This window comes from Anguilla rostrata, chromosome 8, assembly GCF_018555375.3.
Source record: "Anguilla rostrata isolate EN2019 chromosome 8, ASM1855537v3, whole genome shotgun sequence".
Taxonomy (NCBI): domain Eukaryota; kingdom Metazoa; phylum Chordata; class Actinopteri; order Anguilliformes; family Anguillidae; genus Anguilla; species Anguilla rostrata.
Window position 1 is genome coordinate 52,413,226 of NC_057940.1, and position 18,125 is coordinate 52,431,350.

Genomic DNA, 18,125 nt, shown 5'->3' on the forward strand with positions numbered 1-18,125 from the left:
CCTTAGCAAACTTCAGCTGATGCCAGTGAGGAAAGGTTAACTCTAGTTCTTGAATGAACCCTGTCGGTTTGTCTTTTTGCTTCCCTGTATCTGGGTTTCTTCAGCTAGCTAGCAACAAACTCTCTACTAAAATCAGTTCCCAAAGCATAGGATCTGTAGCCACACCCACTCCTCCCCGCACAGAACAGAGTGCCACACCCAAAAACATCCTGTACACATTTTAGAATAACAAGTACAGGTAAAGGTCCACAAATTCAGTAAAATTGCGTGAAGACAAAGATTGCCGGTGCCTCATAGATATGCGTTAGCATGGTTATTTTTACAATATTTTCAAGGTATTTGAACGCCTTTTTCAACATTTGAACGCCTCTATCTGAGCTTTTGTCAGACACTGAACACCAGCAAGGTCTTGGTCATTTTTTTATTGGCAGTCCTAGCCCATTGAGGTCACACCAATCAGTCTCACCTCTTCTTTGCCTGGGTTTTATGGTGACTACAGCGTGACTATTTGTGATCAACCTTTTTACACAGTTCCTAAACTTATAGCTCTCAAACCTCTCCGATTCATAGTAGCCGTGGAACTCGATATTACAATTATACTATATTGTTTTTTCTTAATTCATATATGTTAATTACGATTTCTCCTTGTTACTGATTAACACTACAAGCATTGTATCAAATGTTTGTGTACTCATTTTTTCACCATTATAGAGTAACGCTTTGCATTTAATATTTGTAGTGTTATATTGATCTGTGCAAGTTGTTTCTATTTGTGATTGCTTTCAGGTTTTTTAATGTTTTATAATTCTTCAGAAAATAAATCTAAATATAAAGGATTTCTGTGACATGTCTTGTTTACTCAGAATGCACTAAGAGGAAAGTGGACCTTGCCTTCCTGTTTGATGGGTCAGAAAGCCTGAAAGCAGACGATTTTAAGAAGAACAAAGACTTCATTGCTGACATGATGAAGACACTTTCAAATACCTCTACACAGGTCTACACACTTGCACTATATTATGTGTACACCATACACGGCAGCCACTTCATTGACATAATTTGCTAAAAAAATATGTCAATGAAGTGGCTGCACCTGCAGATTTGCTTCTTCAGGTGCACATGAAGTGCTTTCTTTGACTCATTCACACCTGACTGCATGTAAACTGCATTGTGATAAAAGCAGCAGTTGATGTCACATGCATTAGAGCACACACACATTAGTAGCAAGTAGCAAGATCTTGAAGAAAAATATTTTCTATTGATATCTCCAGCATTCAAACCTTACAGTCATAAAGGTCACACAGTCAACCACACACTGGAATGTGATGCTGATAGCCAAATTTTACTTTACTAATGAACCAACTGAAATTAGCAGATGATGTGTAGCTTGAAATATGAGAGCAATCAATCTGGATAATATGGAGTGATGGAGAAAGTGCATGGACCTTGTGGAATAATTGTCATGTGGAATAATTGTCATTAAATTGTTATTTCATGAGAAGCTTCTTTTAAATTTTTCAGTTTGCAGCAATGCAGTTTTCGAAGACGTCCCGCATTGTCTTCACCTTTAAAGACTACCAGGAAAAGAAGGCATTGGATCTCTTAGAAAAGGAACAACACATGAAGGACCTCACCAACACATATGGTGCAATGTACAATGTTCTGTGAGTCACTTTTTTCTTAGATGGCTAAAATCAATATAATAATAATAATAATAATAATTGTTGCGATGAATTGAGTCGTGACACTTACCAGCCCGTGATGAGACATTATTCAAAATCCAATACAACATCATACAATAAGATAGTTGCAAAAATGAGAGACAGATACATTCACACAAAGCATGCAGATATTATATCCATGTAAATATCTCCCCAACCCCTTACCATCAAATTAAAATCACATTGTTGGACCTCACACTTTGCATTTGAATGGATTCTGTGATAAAACATTCACATGAAGTAAATACCTTGTATAAAATTTCTTATGTTGCAGACACAGTATTTTGAACAACACAACAGCTGGTGCCATTCCAGATGCTACAAAGGTTCTAGTCATCATCACAGATGGAAATCCATCTGACAAGGATTGGAAAAGGGTCGTCAAAACTATGGATGACAGGCATATCACCCGTTATGTTATTGGGGTAAGATATGTGTAAGAATTGTTTTTCTGATACGTGAATTTACCATATCCAAGAGCGACTTACGAGATATTTATCAGAAAATTGCAATATTGAAAATATCACAACACTGCGTGTTTTTGTTCTTCAGTTGGTCTCATTGTGTCTTTTTGCTCAAAAACAGATAGCGGAACGTTTAATTTCATACACACATGGGACGTTGCACCATAAAATTATATTATGTGGTCTACACTGGAAACTCCTAAATTATTTCTTGCGTGCATTGTTCTCCGATAACATTCTGAAATAAATATATTAAATGATTTTGCTACCATTCTCTGACTGTTCTGCTGCTGTTTATATCTGGAGACATGTGCATTCTGGTCCTGACCCTGACAGTTCTCCAGTTTGTAATAATGATTGAAGTTTTATGGAATTCTGCACTCATAAAAACCTTGGTTTTACTACATTGAAATTCCACAAGTTTACTACCAAAACTGGATTAGCTAAAGGTAAGAGGAGAGAGAGAGGCTGTGCGACCAGTACACAAGTAAATAGGTAGAGGCAGAGATTGCACATATTATTATCAAGAAAGGGAGGAATTCCTTAAAATGTACAATGTAAACATTGTTTTCCCCAACATCCAAAGTATGAGTGACTCCAAAATTATCTATAATATTAGCAGAACGGCCTATAAGCCCCACAAACAGCTAAACGTGTAGCCACATGCCACAAGATAATGGACATAAAGCGAACACTCTGCATTAAATATTTATGTTTGAAAAATGTATTATTTACTGTTAATTGTTTTTTTACATTGTGAACATGTTTTTTAATGTTATTGTTTTTGTTGTTGTTATTATTATTATTATTATTATTATTATTATTATTATTATTATTATAGTGCTGTGGGTCATACTTGTTGCATGTTGTATATGTGGTTTCCATGTTTTTGTGTATTGTATGTGTTTCTTTGGAAATATGACTTGTTGTCCTGCCAATAAAGCACATTGAAATTGAGAGAGAGGGAGAGGGAGAGGGAATAATTCAGTCTCTTATTTGGCAGGTTGGGAATGTCGCCCGGGAGACACTGACAGCCCTGTCATCACATCTCCTGAACAAGAATACTACCTTCCCCATAAATGACTACAATGGACTGAAGGGAGTCTTGGATAGTCTACAGAAACAGATCTACAACATTGAAGGTATTATCATATTAAGTATCCACCCATGGAATACACTGGTTATTACGTACTTTTGTCTTTATGTTTGTGTTTAATCTAATCAACAATTAAAATACTTGGCAAGACACATTTCTAAGCTGTCTGCAGTTCCAGAAGTCATGTAACATGAAACTTATAAACTTGGCTCTAAAGACTTAGGAATTATTAATTTCTGTTGTGTGGACCTCTGTAGTGTGGATCTAGGCTTGTGTTAAGATAAGGGGTGGTACCATTTACTTGATTAAACAAGCACTCGCCAGCAGATTCATCATCATTCATTAAAAAAAAACTGTAAAATCGTTAAAAAAAATAATTGCCAGGTTAAAGTGTTCATTACCTATGTGTTGCATGACTGGCCTACAGATCTTTATTGTATTTTAAAATGTCACTATGTTAATTGTTCAAAACAAGCTTGTGTCTTATGAGAGCATTTTTGCATCACCTAGCTTTATGCATTTGACACTTGTCAGGATTAATACAATGGCAAATCACAGCATAAAGAAAAGCCACACATTTTCTCACGCATCTGTATTCTCAATTGTCACCTTCTCTTTTGTTTGTTTTGGTTTGGAACCACTGGCAAGTGTAAGAGATGGTTAACATCATTTAGTGCATTTATTTCCCCCATGCCTCAAATTCCATTATTGTTGTAGTGAGGTTTATTCATATGAATAAAAGCTAGCTGGCATTCAAAACCCATTTCAGAGGGTCTTAGAAAGATGTTCTACACTGCGCGACCACGCCATTTAAAAAGCAAGACAGGGCTAGGGAGATTCATTTGACAGACTTATGGTTTCATGCAATTTTATTAAATAATGTAATGTCAATTTTCAGATACTTTTATCGTGCACCTGTCCAAATAACTGGTTGGATGTGCACACAGCTACTCTACTGTGCTTCATAGAATTAACGGCCAGAGGTTTTTGCTTAACAACAGCGCAAATAGAACTCATTCATGGGCTCTCATTATGTTCCACTCGGGAGCGGCTGAATCACGTGCGACTCCTAGTGGTAAAATTCTGTATTACCGGTCCGGTCTTTGGCTTAATATCAAACCGGTTTGAAAATTTTTACATCGGCCCAACCCTAGAGGCCAGTCCTTAATTCAGTTGGGTGATGCTCGTTCAGCTTGTCAGCTGGTCCCAGGGGTCCGTGGCAGGTGCGCAGAGACTTGGGAAACTTCTTCTGTGTGGTCACGACGGGTTCCAGTCAAGATGACAGATGTGCACAAATCTTCCCCTTGGGCCCGGCTGCAGGGGAGCTATGGAGGAAAAGTATGTAGATACGTGTTACTCAAACAGCTGTCGATGAGAAATGAACCAGCTTAGTTTATTTTGCGGACGGTGTTTTGTCTGATTCTGATTAGGCAGATTTCAGTGCTAGTTTTCTACTTGGCAGGATTGTTTGTTTGTTTGCTGAACAGGGTTGGAGCCCTGATCTATGTGGTCACTTCTGGCACTACGATCTTTACTTCACTCTAGTGTGTTCTCTCTGCACCTCTGCACCTTGAACTGATGCACTTGTTGTACGTCGCTCTGGATAAGAGCGCCTGCTAAATGCCTGTAATGTAATGGCAGGCCAACTCAGGAAGGTCTCCGGCTAGGTGTGAGTTGGGAAGTGCAGCAAAGTCCGGCAACGTCCTTAAGGAGATGCGTCTGATCGGTTAGGCGATGCCTAACTGACCAGAAAAGTTGTTTGGTTTTTGGATGAGTTTTATGCTCAAAAGTCACTGACGCGACGGAACCCCACGTGTGATCTCTGTAATGTGATTGGTCTATTATTTTGGCCACACAAACATTTGTTTGGCTTGTGGTATTGCAGCAGTCAATGAAACATGCATAGCTAGACCATTGGTCACTGCGTTAATGTTTAAGCTTGTTAAATCGGGCTCCCCGTTCCTCCAAAAAGGGGGGTGTTACTTGCCCCAAGCTGATGCTTAATTGATCGAGCAGAGAGTTTATTGCAGGGTCACAAGAAGAAAGGGACAGGCATGTCATTATAACTTGGTTAATAAAAAAAAAAAGTTAATAGTGAACGTGACTCAGTCCCATGGTCAGACAGCCAGAGCTCCCAAAGTTCCTGTGTATAGTTAAACATTGTTACATTCCCCCTGTTGGTTCTGAGGGTGATGACGTAAGTCGTCAGCCTTTGGAAACAAGTCATTATACACAGTTTATAAGACACGTTATCCAGGCACTTAATTCAACCACATTATTTAACACTTTAACATCAAGGGTAGAGTAAGTAAAATCAGGTAATCAGGTATTACAAGTTTTATGCTATTGTACGGCAGTTCAAAGAAGTCTGCTTCTTATCAGACCCTCAGGGGAAAACAGACTGCTTACTGTGCTGACGGGGAGTCAGAAAGTGTGATGAAGAGACAATTCTCAGTTGAATAACGTCCGATTGGATCAGTATTATGTGAACTTTTCCATAACACAATGTAATCATGTTTGTATTGCTGGAAAACTGATGTCATGGGAAACAAGTTGATGTCTTTAGTGGTGGGGTGCTGACTAAATATCTTGATACCTATGGGCCAGCACCCAGCCATCTGGCAAAGGTTAACCTCTGCGTGATGCTGACAGAGGTAGTGCAAGCAGGATCATTGATCTATACTGTTTTGCCATGATTGTGTCTTTATTTGATGACTTGGTGTTTTGCTTTGATCGTTTTTGTATATAAGAAGAGAAGTGCAATGGTTTGGGGAGACTTGTCAACATGGTCTCCTGCGTGTGTAAGCCATTTACGCATATAGCCATTTCACCACTCACATTTTGCACCATTGTATGTTGTCATTATTACTAATAATAAACTGCATTCATTTTAAACCTTTCACTCTTACCACAGCACATATAGCAGTTGTAAGGTCCTAGCATACACATAGAACTTAAGATATCTGCACCTCGTAGTCACTCGCCTATATACTGGTGTGGCAGCAGGATACACAATTGTATTTATGCTGGCTACACAAGCCAAAGACATATCCGCATCTACCAAGTTAGACAGCGTTTAACACTAACACTATTCTTTAGTTTGAAGTACATTATTTGCCAATAACGGGACAAATTAATCTCCCTAGCTGTGTCTTGCTTTTTAAAATGTTGCGGTCTCGCAGTGTAGACATAGCGTCTCTCCAAGACCCTCTGAAACCGGGTTTGAACGCCAGCTACCTTTATGATAGTTTCGCCGTCACTTGTCACCTAGTCCTAGCCAATATTAAAATTCTGGGTTTCCGGTCAGAATGGTCTCACGGCATGTTATCCCGGCTAGCTAGCTAGCTAACTAACTATTGAAATTGGATTCAAAACAGCGGTTACTACAAACACAATCGTTTACAAAGATACGGAGTCCAGTAGCCATGACTGAAATGCGGAACGCCTATTCTACAGGCAACATCCAGGTACTCATAAACCTGTGAGTTGAGTGTGAGGTCTCACAGTGAGAGGCTTTAACACTCCCTGGCTTTTTTTTTTAACCAGGAGAGGGTGATCCAGTTATTGAAAAGCTATGCAGAATCACGTAAATAAAAAGCATGAGTTTTGTTTTTTGTTCCATTATTGTACTAACCCCTGCATACAAAGTTTTCCTGCAGATTTTAATCAGTATTGCCCTACTGACACTAGTACTGACTTAATGGGCTTAACCTTAACGTTATTTATGCAATGTGCAGAAATAATAGAAAATAATATAAAAAAATGTTTGTTTTTTTATTTTCTTTCTACTTCTGTGCAGATTGACAGCGCTGTCAATGTGCTGATGGATGATGCAACTCTGGCAAATTACATCCCCTCCTACAGAGACCGGATTGCCCTCTTCAATTTCAGCAAAAGTCTCCTCTCAAAATGATTAGATAGATTACATCAGTTTTTGTGCTCACAACAATGTCTGCAATGCCGGATTTGGATGACTTAATAAGACTGTACTTCAGACTTTCTTTCAGTAACAAAGAAATACTTGTAATTTTAGCACATAACAATGATAAAGAGGCCATATGAAACTATCTAAGGCTAAACACATTTTACTGTTTTTACCATCAAAATGAAATTGTATGTTTCATATATTGTATGCATTATGTAGAATGTTTCATGCAGGGACCGCTTTTAGCTCATGAGCATCGCTTTAGTTGAGATCTCTTGTAAAGCCTCTTTAACGGTAAAAAGGTTAAATGTTACTTTTAACATTGAAATGTTAGGGTTAACATAGTTAGTTTAAAAAGTTAACAGTAGCTAATGTTAATGTTAGCTAACAAACGTGCTACGAACGTTAACTAACCCGTGTCTGCATTTCACATCCTTCATATCTGTAGACTTTTCTTTGTTTTTACAAACGCCAGGCACCAAACCAACACATATTTCTATTTTTTATTCACCTTTTTCTCTTCTTTTAATGAAATGGCTTCCTCTGGGACCACTCGAACACGCAAAAACTCGCTTAAATCCGACATTTTCGGTCAGCGTGTGGTTCCCCTCCTGCATGACACAGGGGGACTCTCTCACTTAAGTTGGTTCCTTACAGGTACCCATAATTCTGAGATTAAGGTCAGAATTCCGACTTTAAAGTCATAACACAAAAAAATGTTCACATGTGGCCCTAATCCTCTTCCGTAAATATGACCACAAAGACAGGCAAAAAAAATAAATAAACAGAGGCATAGAAAACACACCACTAGAGGGCGCCAGACACTCGTCACAGGCGTCATGTCCCTTCAGCATGTAGGTGACCTCATTTTACACCTTTAGCTGTACATGACCAAAGAAATTTGGACATACTCCAGTTTTGGGCAGATTTGACATTTAAAAAAAAAAACATACAGTAACTTTCATAAAGAAGCAAAAGGATTTATACATAACTGCCAACATAAGACTATACCACAGGACACATCAGGGAGTCCACAGGTACATTAATTATTTAATTACTATGGATATTACAAACAGTACCCACAGCACAAAATCTTCGGACACAACAAATGCTAGAAATACAAATGATACAAGATACACTTATGGAAACATCCAGAATTACATAACATGAGTTTAACAGACTTTCTCATCCAGAGCGACGCACAGGCACACAATGCAAATGGCACACTGGCAAAATAGCTCAGAAAGTATAAAACCAATTTAAATGTGCTTAAAATGCATACATTTCAAGCACATACATTTTTTAAAAACATACACTAGTTTTAATAGGAGAGCACAGCTGTAGAAATATGACCACTGCACTGACAAAAAATGGTTAGCCTGCCGATGTTCTCATGGACATATATAAATATAAATTTTAAAATACTGACAGCATATTATTCTTTTTGTAAGTCTAAGTGTTTCAGAGGATATGGCTACTGATTAGCCACCTCAGGGCGAAACAAGATATTCTGGACCTGATTCGTTCAAATTCGTGGCAGTTTCACAGACAAATTTTTTCATGTTTCGACAAGAACCGTCGAACCAGTAATCAGGGTGTTCGTTGTTGTCCCCCAGAGCTGCGCAGTCTTCTCCGGACGGGTCCCCTGCGCCCATCCAGTTGTCCGGCTCCGTTTTCCACCAGTACCTGCAGGGGGGCAGAGAGATATGTGGTAACCTGCCCCAGCAGGGGCAACTGCAGCCCCACAGACCTGAGCCATCAACCATGACTCCTCCTTTCAGTCCAGCTCCTACTGCCCTTCGCTTATCTTGTCTTCTCTCTTGATCTTACAGAGCTGCAGGGTAGCTGGTAATGGTTTTTGCAATTAGCATTTATAAACTACTTCACACCTACACACACACACACATACATACACACACGTGCACACACACACACACACACACACACACACACACAAACACATGCACACACACACACACACACACACGTGCACACACAAATACGTGCACAGACGCACACACACACACACATGCGTGCACACAGACACACACACACACACACACAAGCGCACACACAAACACGCACACAAATGAAAATAAACTGAATAACATGCACACCCTTTGGTTCTCCTGGGGGGAGAGTGTATCCCTCTGGTTTAGAATCTCCAGCATGCCCCACCTATTTATTGTACTTTACATTATTTTTATCCTGATACTGTATTTAACAGTAATTCCCATAAACTGAATGTTAATGCATAGGTCAATTTAAATTGTCTGTCAATGGTACTAAAAAAATTTTTTTAGAAAAATTTAAAAAAGAGTCTCTGCTGGGGCAGGAGTTGGCGACCCTTCCTGGATAGCTACAGGATCTGCAGGTTTTTGTTGTTACCCAGTGCCCAGCTGATTAAATAAGGCAAGCGGTTACACAGGTAACGCACCTCACCTGTAGGGTATTGGACAAAGCGGGATTCCTGAGTTAGCTGGATAACTGCGCTGAGTGAAACCTGGAACAGCTCTTTTTACTTCAGTCCATGTTCCAGATTTGGGAGGGTTCCGGGTTTTACTCAGAGCAGTTCTCCAGCTAACCCAGTAATCCTCCTTCGTGAAACTGGGCCCTGGTTTCTCAGGGCTGATCTGGTTGCTGATTTTAAGGTGAAAACAAACACCAGCAGACCCTGCAGCACTCCAGGACCAGGGCTGTAGACCCCTCCGTTAGGGGAATTATGCACAGGGGCCTTACTGGGTTCCGCTTCTGTCAAGAGGCGTACCGTCCACCCAGACCCACTGTCCCTCTGTGTCCCGGTCGCTCAGCCCAATCCAGTGCGTCTCACTAATCCTGGACGACACAAAATTCTGCTCAACGACAAAGAGGAAGGAAGAGATTAACTCAAAAAATATCTGAACAGTGCCAAGTGGGTCGACACAAATATCTCCAAAGCTTATTGATCACCAAGGCTTTCACACAGAATTCTGACGCAATGCGATATCAACTCGTTCTGCCTTCATGCAACGCTTGCCTTGAAAACAAAGCAGGACTATATAACATTTTTGTTTTGTGCGTTTTGATTATTTTTTAAATTAAAAAATCTACCTTTACCAGAGAAGCTTAAACAAAAGTCTCAAAATATTGTCTTCTTGCCCTGTTCCATCAAACTGTATCACGCACAAGACACAATTAACTATACATGATTCTGCCACTGTCACATGACACGTGACATTCCTGATCCTGATTGGCCGGGTTCTTTTCCTTCACCTGTTCCTGTTGGTTGTTTATGATGACCAGATGTGCCCCCTTCGAGGTGCAGTACTCCTGACTTTGAGACCAGTGCATCTTCTCAGTGGAGAAGAAGTAACACTTTCCCTGGTGTATTCTCCATCCAGTGAGGCATGCACATCCTTCCATAGCTGTGTGTGATATAGAGACAAGGGGCCAGAGATCAATACGGTACAGTGGCATCTGCTAACATTACAATACAGGCATTTAGCAGACGCTCTAATCCAGAGCGACTTAGATTGTAATCAGTTATACAGCTGGATATATACTGGAGCAATGCAGGTTAAGTACCTTGCTCAAGGGTACAACTGCAGGGTCCTACCAGGGAATCAAACCTGCGACCTTTAGGTTACAAGACCAACTCCTTAGCCATTATACTACACTGTCACACTTTAGGCATACCATTATGCATACTCTCTACATTAAATAAAGATAACCTCTGCTTGCTGCGATACACAAATGCGGTGTCCGAGTTTACAGCGGTGTTCGTCTGTTTCCTGTGTCAGGGAATTTCCTCTAAGCTTCTCAGTTCTCAAAAGGCCACAGTGCCTTTCTGAATAGTTTAAAAAAATTTTAACCTTTTTTTTTCCGCATTCAGAGTGGCCACACAAAAAAAGGTGCTAGCTGAGGCCCATTATCCAGAGGCTAGCCCTGGGACCCTGCTGAGAACAGTTAAAAGAAAGTTCTGGAACTCAGAAAAAAAGCTTAGTGGACACACTCCCTTACACAGGGCCTCACTGTCAAATGGTTTCAGTTCCCTGTTTTATGGGAGGTTTTCTTCGAAATGCAAAAATACCAGAAACCAGGCCTGGTAGTGGAATCTGCTGACATACAAACTGTAAATTGAATGGAGATTACGTAACCTCTTCTTGCTGCGATGACAGATGGTTTAGATGCTGATGTACATCTGTTTCTGTCTAATCAAAACCAAAATAGCTTTAGTTTGTGTTTGTTTTCTTCAAAAAAACAAAAATATCTCAGGTGCGATTATGTCATTAAGACTGGTGAAAATGGGTTTAAATAAACCAAAAAGAATGAAATATTGAAAGGAAACATAGTTTAAGTCATTTATTACGAAAACTGTATCTCTTCAAAAATATCGAAATGAAAAGGCTATGGTGTAACCTCCACAAAGTAAATAAAGTAATTAACAAAAATAAAATAAAACAAAAAACTAAGCGTAGGACTCTCCCCTATGTTACCACAAACACATGAAGCAAATTCTGTCTATAAGCCTACAAGACTTCCTACCAAAAAGTGCAAAAGAAACAAAAATCCAAATGCATAAGGGTATACGATTAGGTTGTATTGTCACCTTCAAATGAATGGGGTCTTGACTAACAAGGGGCCTCAAAAAATATTTGAGTACAGGATTTTCTGGCCCAATGTGAGATCTTTTCATGGAGCCAAAATCCCTGGTGGCACCCCTGTTCCCCAGTAAAAACTTCCCCCTGCCCACAAGTAGTCTCCACTTCGTCAAGAGGAAACACAGACCAGAATGTCTACTGGCGCACCATGGTCACCACCATTACAACCTTTTCCCAGCAATTCTCCCAATTAAGTACTAACAAGGCTGTTGGCTATGATGACCATTTGTGAGTACATACTTCTGAGCAACGTAAAATCATTTGCTACATTTCTAATGCTACTTTAATAAAATTAATACTCATAATTTGTATAGTTTTTTGTCATACACATCAGAGCTCAATTCACATGATGGAACAAAAAATTACCCCTTTAGATTCTGATTTCTGATATAAACACACCATTATAATGGGAAATAGTTTTCAACAGATCTGTATGCTTGACTTGCAGGTCCTCCAGATTTCTCTTTATGTCTGATGCAGGAGAGAACAGAGAGTCCGTGCGCCCTCACACTCATATTAGCAAAGAACAGTGAATGTTTTTACTGTCTTATCAAAATAACAAGTTTGCAAAGTCGGTGAACAAATGTTTGAAGCTTGGGCCAAAATGCAACTCTCTCCAAGAGGTCAAAAGGCCAGGACTTGGGCATGGTCCATAGGGTGGCCAAGCTACATACAAGCGCCCCCATGTGGCAGGGAGGTCCACCCCATTCATGGAAGCTTCTAACCTGTGATCTCTTCTCCACCTGTTATCCTTTTTGGTATATACCTATCTGAATAAATCCATATATATGTACTGTAGCACGGGTTTCGTCAAAATTTGCATAGGTGCAAATGAACCTGAAAGTAGTTTATCAAGAAATCTGAGTTTGCCATTCTGCCCACGCAAAGACATGTACGGGCATTTAGGCTGCTGTCTGTTGGAGGCAGTGCATGGGTTGTTCAAAATGAGTCACCACAAATGCTCCAGTGCCGCACTCGATAAAGTGCACGTGTGATGCTATTTCAGCCAATACAACACCTTAATGACAACTTTGTGGTTGGCATCTTTGTTTTGTGCGAGTTCGAAGGTGCAAAAACCCCAGGCACTGGTCTACAGAGATGTGAAAAAAAAGGTGATGTGGTCAGATGAGTCATCCTTCACCATGTCTTTGATAAGTGGGTGAGTGCACGTGTGGCACTGAATGCTTGACTCCTACAGTGAGGGGGTCTGGTGGCTCTGTTATGCTGTGGGAGGCATGATTTGGATCCACTTGTCCCCTTAGAGAGAAGGGCCACTGCAAATTAATGCAAAGCTTTTGATCATCTATTGAGTTGATCACCTTTATCCTATCATTTCTATCCTGACGGGAGTGGTATCTTCCAGGATGACAATGCCCCCATACTCTGGGCACAAGGGGTCACTGAATGGTTTGACATAGCTCAGGAGGTAAGACCGAGTGTCTGGCAGTCGGAGGGTTGCCGGTTCAAACCCCACCCTGGGCGTGTCGAAGTGTCCTTGAGCAAGACACCTAACCCCCAACTGCTCTGGCGAATGAGAGGCATCAATTGTAAAGCGCTTTGGATAAAAGCGCTATATAAATGCAGTCCATTACCATTATTAAAATGATCTAAATCACATGCTATGGCCTTCGCAGTCACCAGATCTCAACCCAGATGAACACCTGTGGGAAATTTTGGGGCCAACCTCTTAGACAGCGCTCTCCACCACCGCCATCAAAACACCAAATTAAGAAATCTTGACAAAGAATGTTCCACCCCCCAGCAGACTTCCAGAGACTTGTAGTATCTATGCCACGGTGCATTGAAGCTTTTCTGGCAGCTCGTGGTTTCCAAACACCTTACTAAGACACTTTGTGTTTTTATTTTATAAATAAAAAATAAAAAGTTAAAATGTAGCATCAGTTCTCTTACCTCGATAAGCAGAGAGTGTTTCTGACGCATTTCTGTGTCTCACTTGCAGTTCCACCAACATTCTTTCGGTTCCTGAGTCATATAAAGAGGAATATTATTCACCATAACTCACATTTTTCGTAAGTCTGTATTTTTGTAGATCTATTGCAAATATTTAGACATATATATCAATGCATCCATCAATTATCTATACCCGCTTATCCTGAGCAGGGTCGCGGGGGGTGCTGGAGCCTATCCCAGCATGCATTGGGCGAGAGGCAGGAATACACCCTGGACAGGCTGCCAATCTTTTGAGCAATTTAGAGTCTCCAATTAGCTCACCTGCATGTCTTTGGACTGCGGGAGGACACCGGAGTACCCAGAGGAAACCTACGCGGACACGCCCAATCCATGCTGGGATAAGCTCCAGCACCCCCAGCAACCCTGCTCAGGATAAGCGGGTATAGATAATGGATTGATGGATTGATATATATATAGGAGGCATGGCGGTTCAGTGGGTAGCACTGGTCATATAAACACTGGTCTAGTATGTGGTCTGGAAGGCAATGGATAGGACATTCTGCACCACTAAAGGAAAAAGAACGATGTGCTTTTCTATTAGCTTTTCCCAAGTGACCCGTGAGCCTTTCCCTCTCCAAGATCTACCCCTCAAATAGTATGTTAAGAACTGAAGTTTATAGATGTACAGTATTCTTGTTAAATTAAGTTTGGCCGTTTAAAAGTTAGGCGTATGTGTGCTTCTTCACATGTATGCATTCAGCCACAAGTCTACGGCTTCAGACTGACCTGCTAGCCTCTGCTCCACAGAAGACAGAGAGATGGAGAGTTCCCTGTTCTCCTCCTCCAGGGCGTCCGATCGGTTGCTTTTCTGAACGTCTGTGGCAGGAAGGCAGATTTAAGAAATGGTGGGAATTTGAATTAGAAGATTTATATTTACCGTTGTTTGGCTCCAAAACTTAATGTTGTCATGAAATGAAACTTAAATCTGTAATGAGAATTATTATTATTATTATTATTGTTGTTGTTGTTGTTGTTGTTGTATTATAGTAGTGGCTCAGAGGAGGGTTACTCTGGCAAGAAGGTGACTAGAGAGAAGCTGGTGACACTCACACAGGATCCCCAGAGCAGTAAGACCACCCAGCAGAGCAAGGCAGAGTACAGCTAGCAGGGCCAGGCTGCACCTGCAGGGGGCGCCACCTTTCCCATCTGCAGAAAGAGGAGAGGAGTCTGTGTGTTCTGTACACAACAACCCGGAGGTATGACTTAATCTCAGTGTGATATCATTATCAACTGCCATAGTGAAGTTTACTCTCGGCATTACAGCCAGTAAACATGACTTTTATCTGAATATTACACCAGATCTATCTATCTATCTATCTATCTATCTATCTATCTATCTATCTATCTATCTATCTATCTATCTATCTATCTATCTATCTATCTATCTGTCTGTCTGTCTGTCTGTCTGTCTGTCTGTCTGTCTGTCTGTCTGTCTGTCTGTCTGTCTCTCTATCTCTATCTGATTCAATAGTCTAAATCCTTCCAAAATTAAGATGATATTTATTTTGCATCAAATCCTCATGTTAGTTAAACTGTATAAAGAAGTATTCAGCAGAAATAAAAAAAAAGTCATTCTATTAGGTTTCACGATATCAAACATTTCAAAATTGAGGACAATCAGGTAATGCCAGAAATGTTTAGTCTTGAGATAAATCATCCTCTGATAAAATTTTACACATTGGTAGGCAGAATCATGAACAGTGGAGTTTATTAGAGGATGAAAAGTGGTAGCTGGTAGATGGTGTGCATTTGGAAAGTGGAAAAAGGTGTTTTTATGGCAAGCCATTTAAAGTTTTATTCAACTCTTCTTTTTTGATATTAAGAATTGAATTTTAACTAGTTAAAATTATTCATCCATCCATCCATCTATCCATTATCTATACTGGCAGGGCTACAGGAGGTGCTGGAGCCTATCCTAGTGTGCACTGGGTGAGAGTCAGCAATACACCCTGGACATGCCGGCAATCTATAGCAGGACACTCTCACCATTCACCCACACACTCATGCCTATGGGCAATTTAGAGTCCCCAATTAGTCTACCTGCATGTCTTTGGACTGTAGGAGGAAACTGGAGTAACCAGAGGAAACCCATGTGGACACAGGGAGAACTCCACACAGAAAGGCCCAGACTGGGACTTCTTGCTGTGAGGTAACAGTGCTACCCACTGCATCACCGTACCATCCTAATTAAAATTAGTATTCTTGATATCAAGAATTGAAATTCAACTAGTTAAAATTAGTATTCTTGATATCAGCAATTGAATTTTAACTAGTTAAAATGGGACATTTAAATTTTAACTAGTTAATATTCAATTGCTGATATCAAGAATAACATTTTTAACTAGTTAAAATTCAATTCTCAATATCAGGAGTAGAAGGGCATGACGTAAATGCAACCCTGAGAGCATGTAGGCTGTTTAGCTCGGCATGTGAAAGTTATAATTATGGGCCAAAGGTATAATCATAAAGCAACTCCACACTTTCTTGCAGATTGTTCCACTCTCCAGAGGACATTGTGGAATATGTTTTCTGTGTTTTTCTTATTTTGGTGCTTGGTCCTTTAAGGATGTTACTCTGCCTGTACTGATACATGTCAATGAAGCTCATTAACATTAGAACTATTTGAAATTCAATTATTGATATCAAGAATACTTATTTTAACAAGTTAAAATGGAATTGTTGACATCAGGAATTCAAATTATTTCTTTTAAAATTGAATTCTTGATATCAAGCATTTTAAATTGTAACTAGTTAAAATTGAATTCTTGATATCAAGCATTTGAATTATAACTAGTTAAAATTGAATTCTTGATATGAAAAACACGTTGAATAAAAGCTCAAACGATTTTGCCATGTGTTTTACAATGCTTGCCTTGTAGATTTGACGGTACATTCTTCACTAATCCTAGACACAGCCGTGAGTCACAAAGGCACACTCATGCTCTGGCTAATTGCCCGTCCAGACCATGCCGTAACAAAGTGAGAAAACGCTTAAGAACACCATGCGTCTGCTACTTTTCCAGCCTCGCCTGTTTCCACCGGTCAAAAAGTCTTGACGGTCATACATCTGTCACAAAAAATAACAGGTCTGCCTGCCACAAACCTTTTTCCCTGTAATCCTGAAGGAGTATCGGGAAAAAGCAAACCGTAGCTTTTGACCTGGACCACCCATTAAATTACTGTTTTGCCAAACTGTCCTCTGGACCAAAGTACAGGTGACTGCGCGGTGAAACAAAATAGGTTTCAGCTGAAGTTTCAGCCAAATTTGTCAAAAGATTTTAAACAGTTAATGTAACAAAGTTTCTAACCCAATGTTGGTCAGTATGCTGTATGTTGTAAATTAAATGACAACATTATCGTTTCTGAGCACCTGTTGAAGTTTATTGTATCAGTGTTGGACAAGTCACCATGCAAGAGGTGTGAAAGGTATATCTTCTCCGAGGGCAAAATAGTATTTTTTATAATATCCATTTTTATTATTTTGTATAATAAATCAGACTATATTGATCCTGTCATTTTTACATCTACAGAAGACATAAAGCACTCAAAGTCTGTTATTAATATAGACTTAAGATATAATGAACGCAGAATAACATCACAATCGTGCTGTTTGCGTTTAATAGTAACAGCAGTACAGAAGTGCATCACTGGAACCTGTAGTGCTTGTTATTTACTCGAAAATCTCTACTAAAACTTGTTATATGGTTTCTGTTGGATCAAACTTTTTGTGTGCTAAAATTCATAAATTGCACAAAATATAACATATTTGAGCACAGAGGATATGTCATGAAATCATTACTGAAAATGTTTATTTTCAATGTGGTCCTCCATGGAAATGAATAAACTATTTTTTGAAAATGAAGAACAGCATCTGTCTCTCTGTAAACGTCGTAAATAAAGTGAACTAAGGGAGTTCTGATGCGTTTACTGAATATACTAACCGACAGGGCAGTTCTGTTTCTCTCCTGACTCCTGTTCAGCAGCATTGGCATAGATATCCTGATCTCCTGTGGAAGAAAGGGAGATTTTGAACCCTTCGATTTGTAAGATCACAAATACGTGATTAGAACGTTCTTAACTGAACATTCTAATGCTGATGTAACAATCGCCAATGGTGATGAAAAGCAGTGGAGTTCTAGGACACAGACTTGAAATGTCAAATATACGTTCCACAAAGCCGACTGCAGTTTTCATTTTCAGAGCAGCACAGCAGAATTACTAAAACACATCTGAGAACAACAATCCACCTACTCATGCTGTAGCCCTTCACATTAAAGCACACACATTTCCTGCGTTCGGCATCTGTGTGAT

General features: G+C 39.9%; 2 protein-coding genes across 20 annotated transcripts in view; one reads left to right on the top strand and one right to left on the bottom strand.

Annotated features, from left to right (window-relative positions):
* Positions 1 to 7,539, top strand: part of LOC135262003 (integrin alpha-L-like) — a 43,431-nt gene extending 35,892 nt beyond the window's left edge. The window contains exons 9-13 of the mRNA XM_064348751.1: positions 864 to 994; positions 1,519 to 1,661; positions 1,993 to 2,143; positions 3,186 to 3,324; positions 7,078 to 7,539. Of these exons, the coding sequence (XP_064204821.1) occupies positions 864 to 994; positions 1,519 to 1,661; positions 1,993 to 2,143; positions 3,186 to 3,324; positions 7,078 to 7,082 (569 nt within the window). The 3' untranslated portion in view covers positions 7,083 to 7,539. The remainder of the gene's footprint in view (positions 1 to 863; positions 995 to 1,518; positions 1,662 to 1,992; positions 2,144 to 3,185; positions 3,325 to 7,077) is intronic.
* Positions 1 to 18,125, bottom strand: part of LOC135262000 (CD209 antigen-like) — a 104,991-nt gene that overhangs the window by 40,861 nt on the left and 46,005 nt on the right. For 10 of the 19 annotated variants that reach the window (XM_064348745.1, XM_064348741.1, XM_064348746.1 and 7 more), the window contains 6 exons: positions 14,541 to 14,630; positions 13,755 to 13,826; positions 12,243 to 12,314; positions 10,456 to 10,607; positions 9,943 to 10,055; positions 8,234 to 8,889 (listed from right to left, as the gene is read on the bottom strand). The exons of 1 other annotated variant lie outside the window; for it this stretch is intronic. In XM_064348745.1, the coding sequence (XP_064204815.1) occupies positions 8,694 to 8,889; positions 9,943 to 10,055; positions 10,456 to 10,607; positions 12,243 to 12,314; positions 13,755 to 13,826; positions 14,541 to 14,630 (695 nt within the window). In that variant the 3' untranslated portion in view covers positions 8,234 to 8,693. Of the gene's footprint in view, positions 1 to 8,233; positions 8,890 to 9,942; positions 10,056 to 10,455; positions 10,608 to 12,242; positions 12,315 to 13,754; positions 13,827 to 14,540; positions 14,631 to 18,125 lie in introns of those variants that run through there. 8 more of the 19 variants (XM_064348735.1, XM_064348749.1, XM_064348737.1 and 5 more) reach the window with 7 other exon arrangements.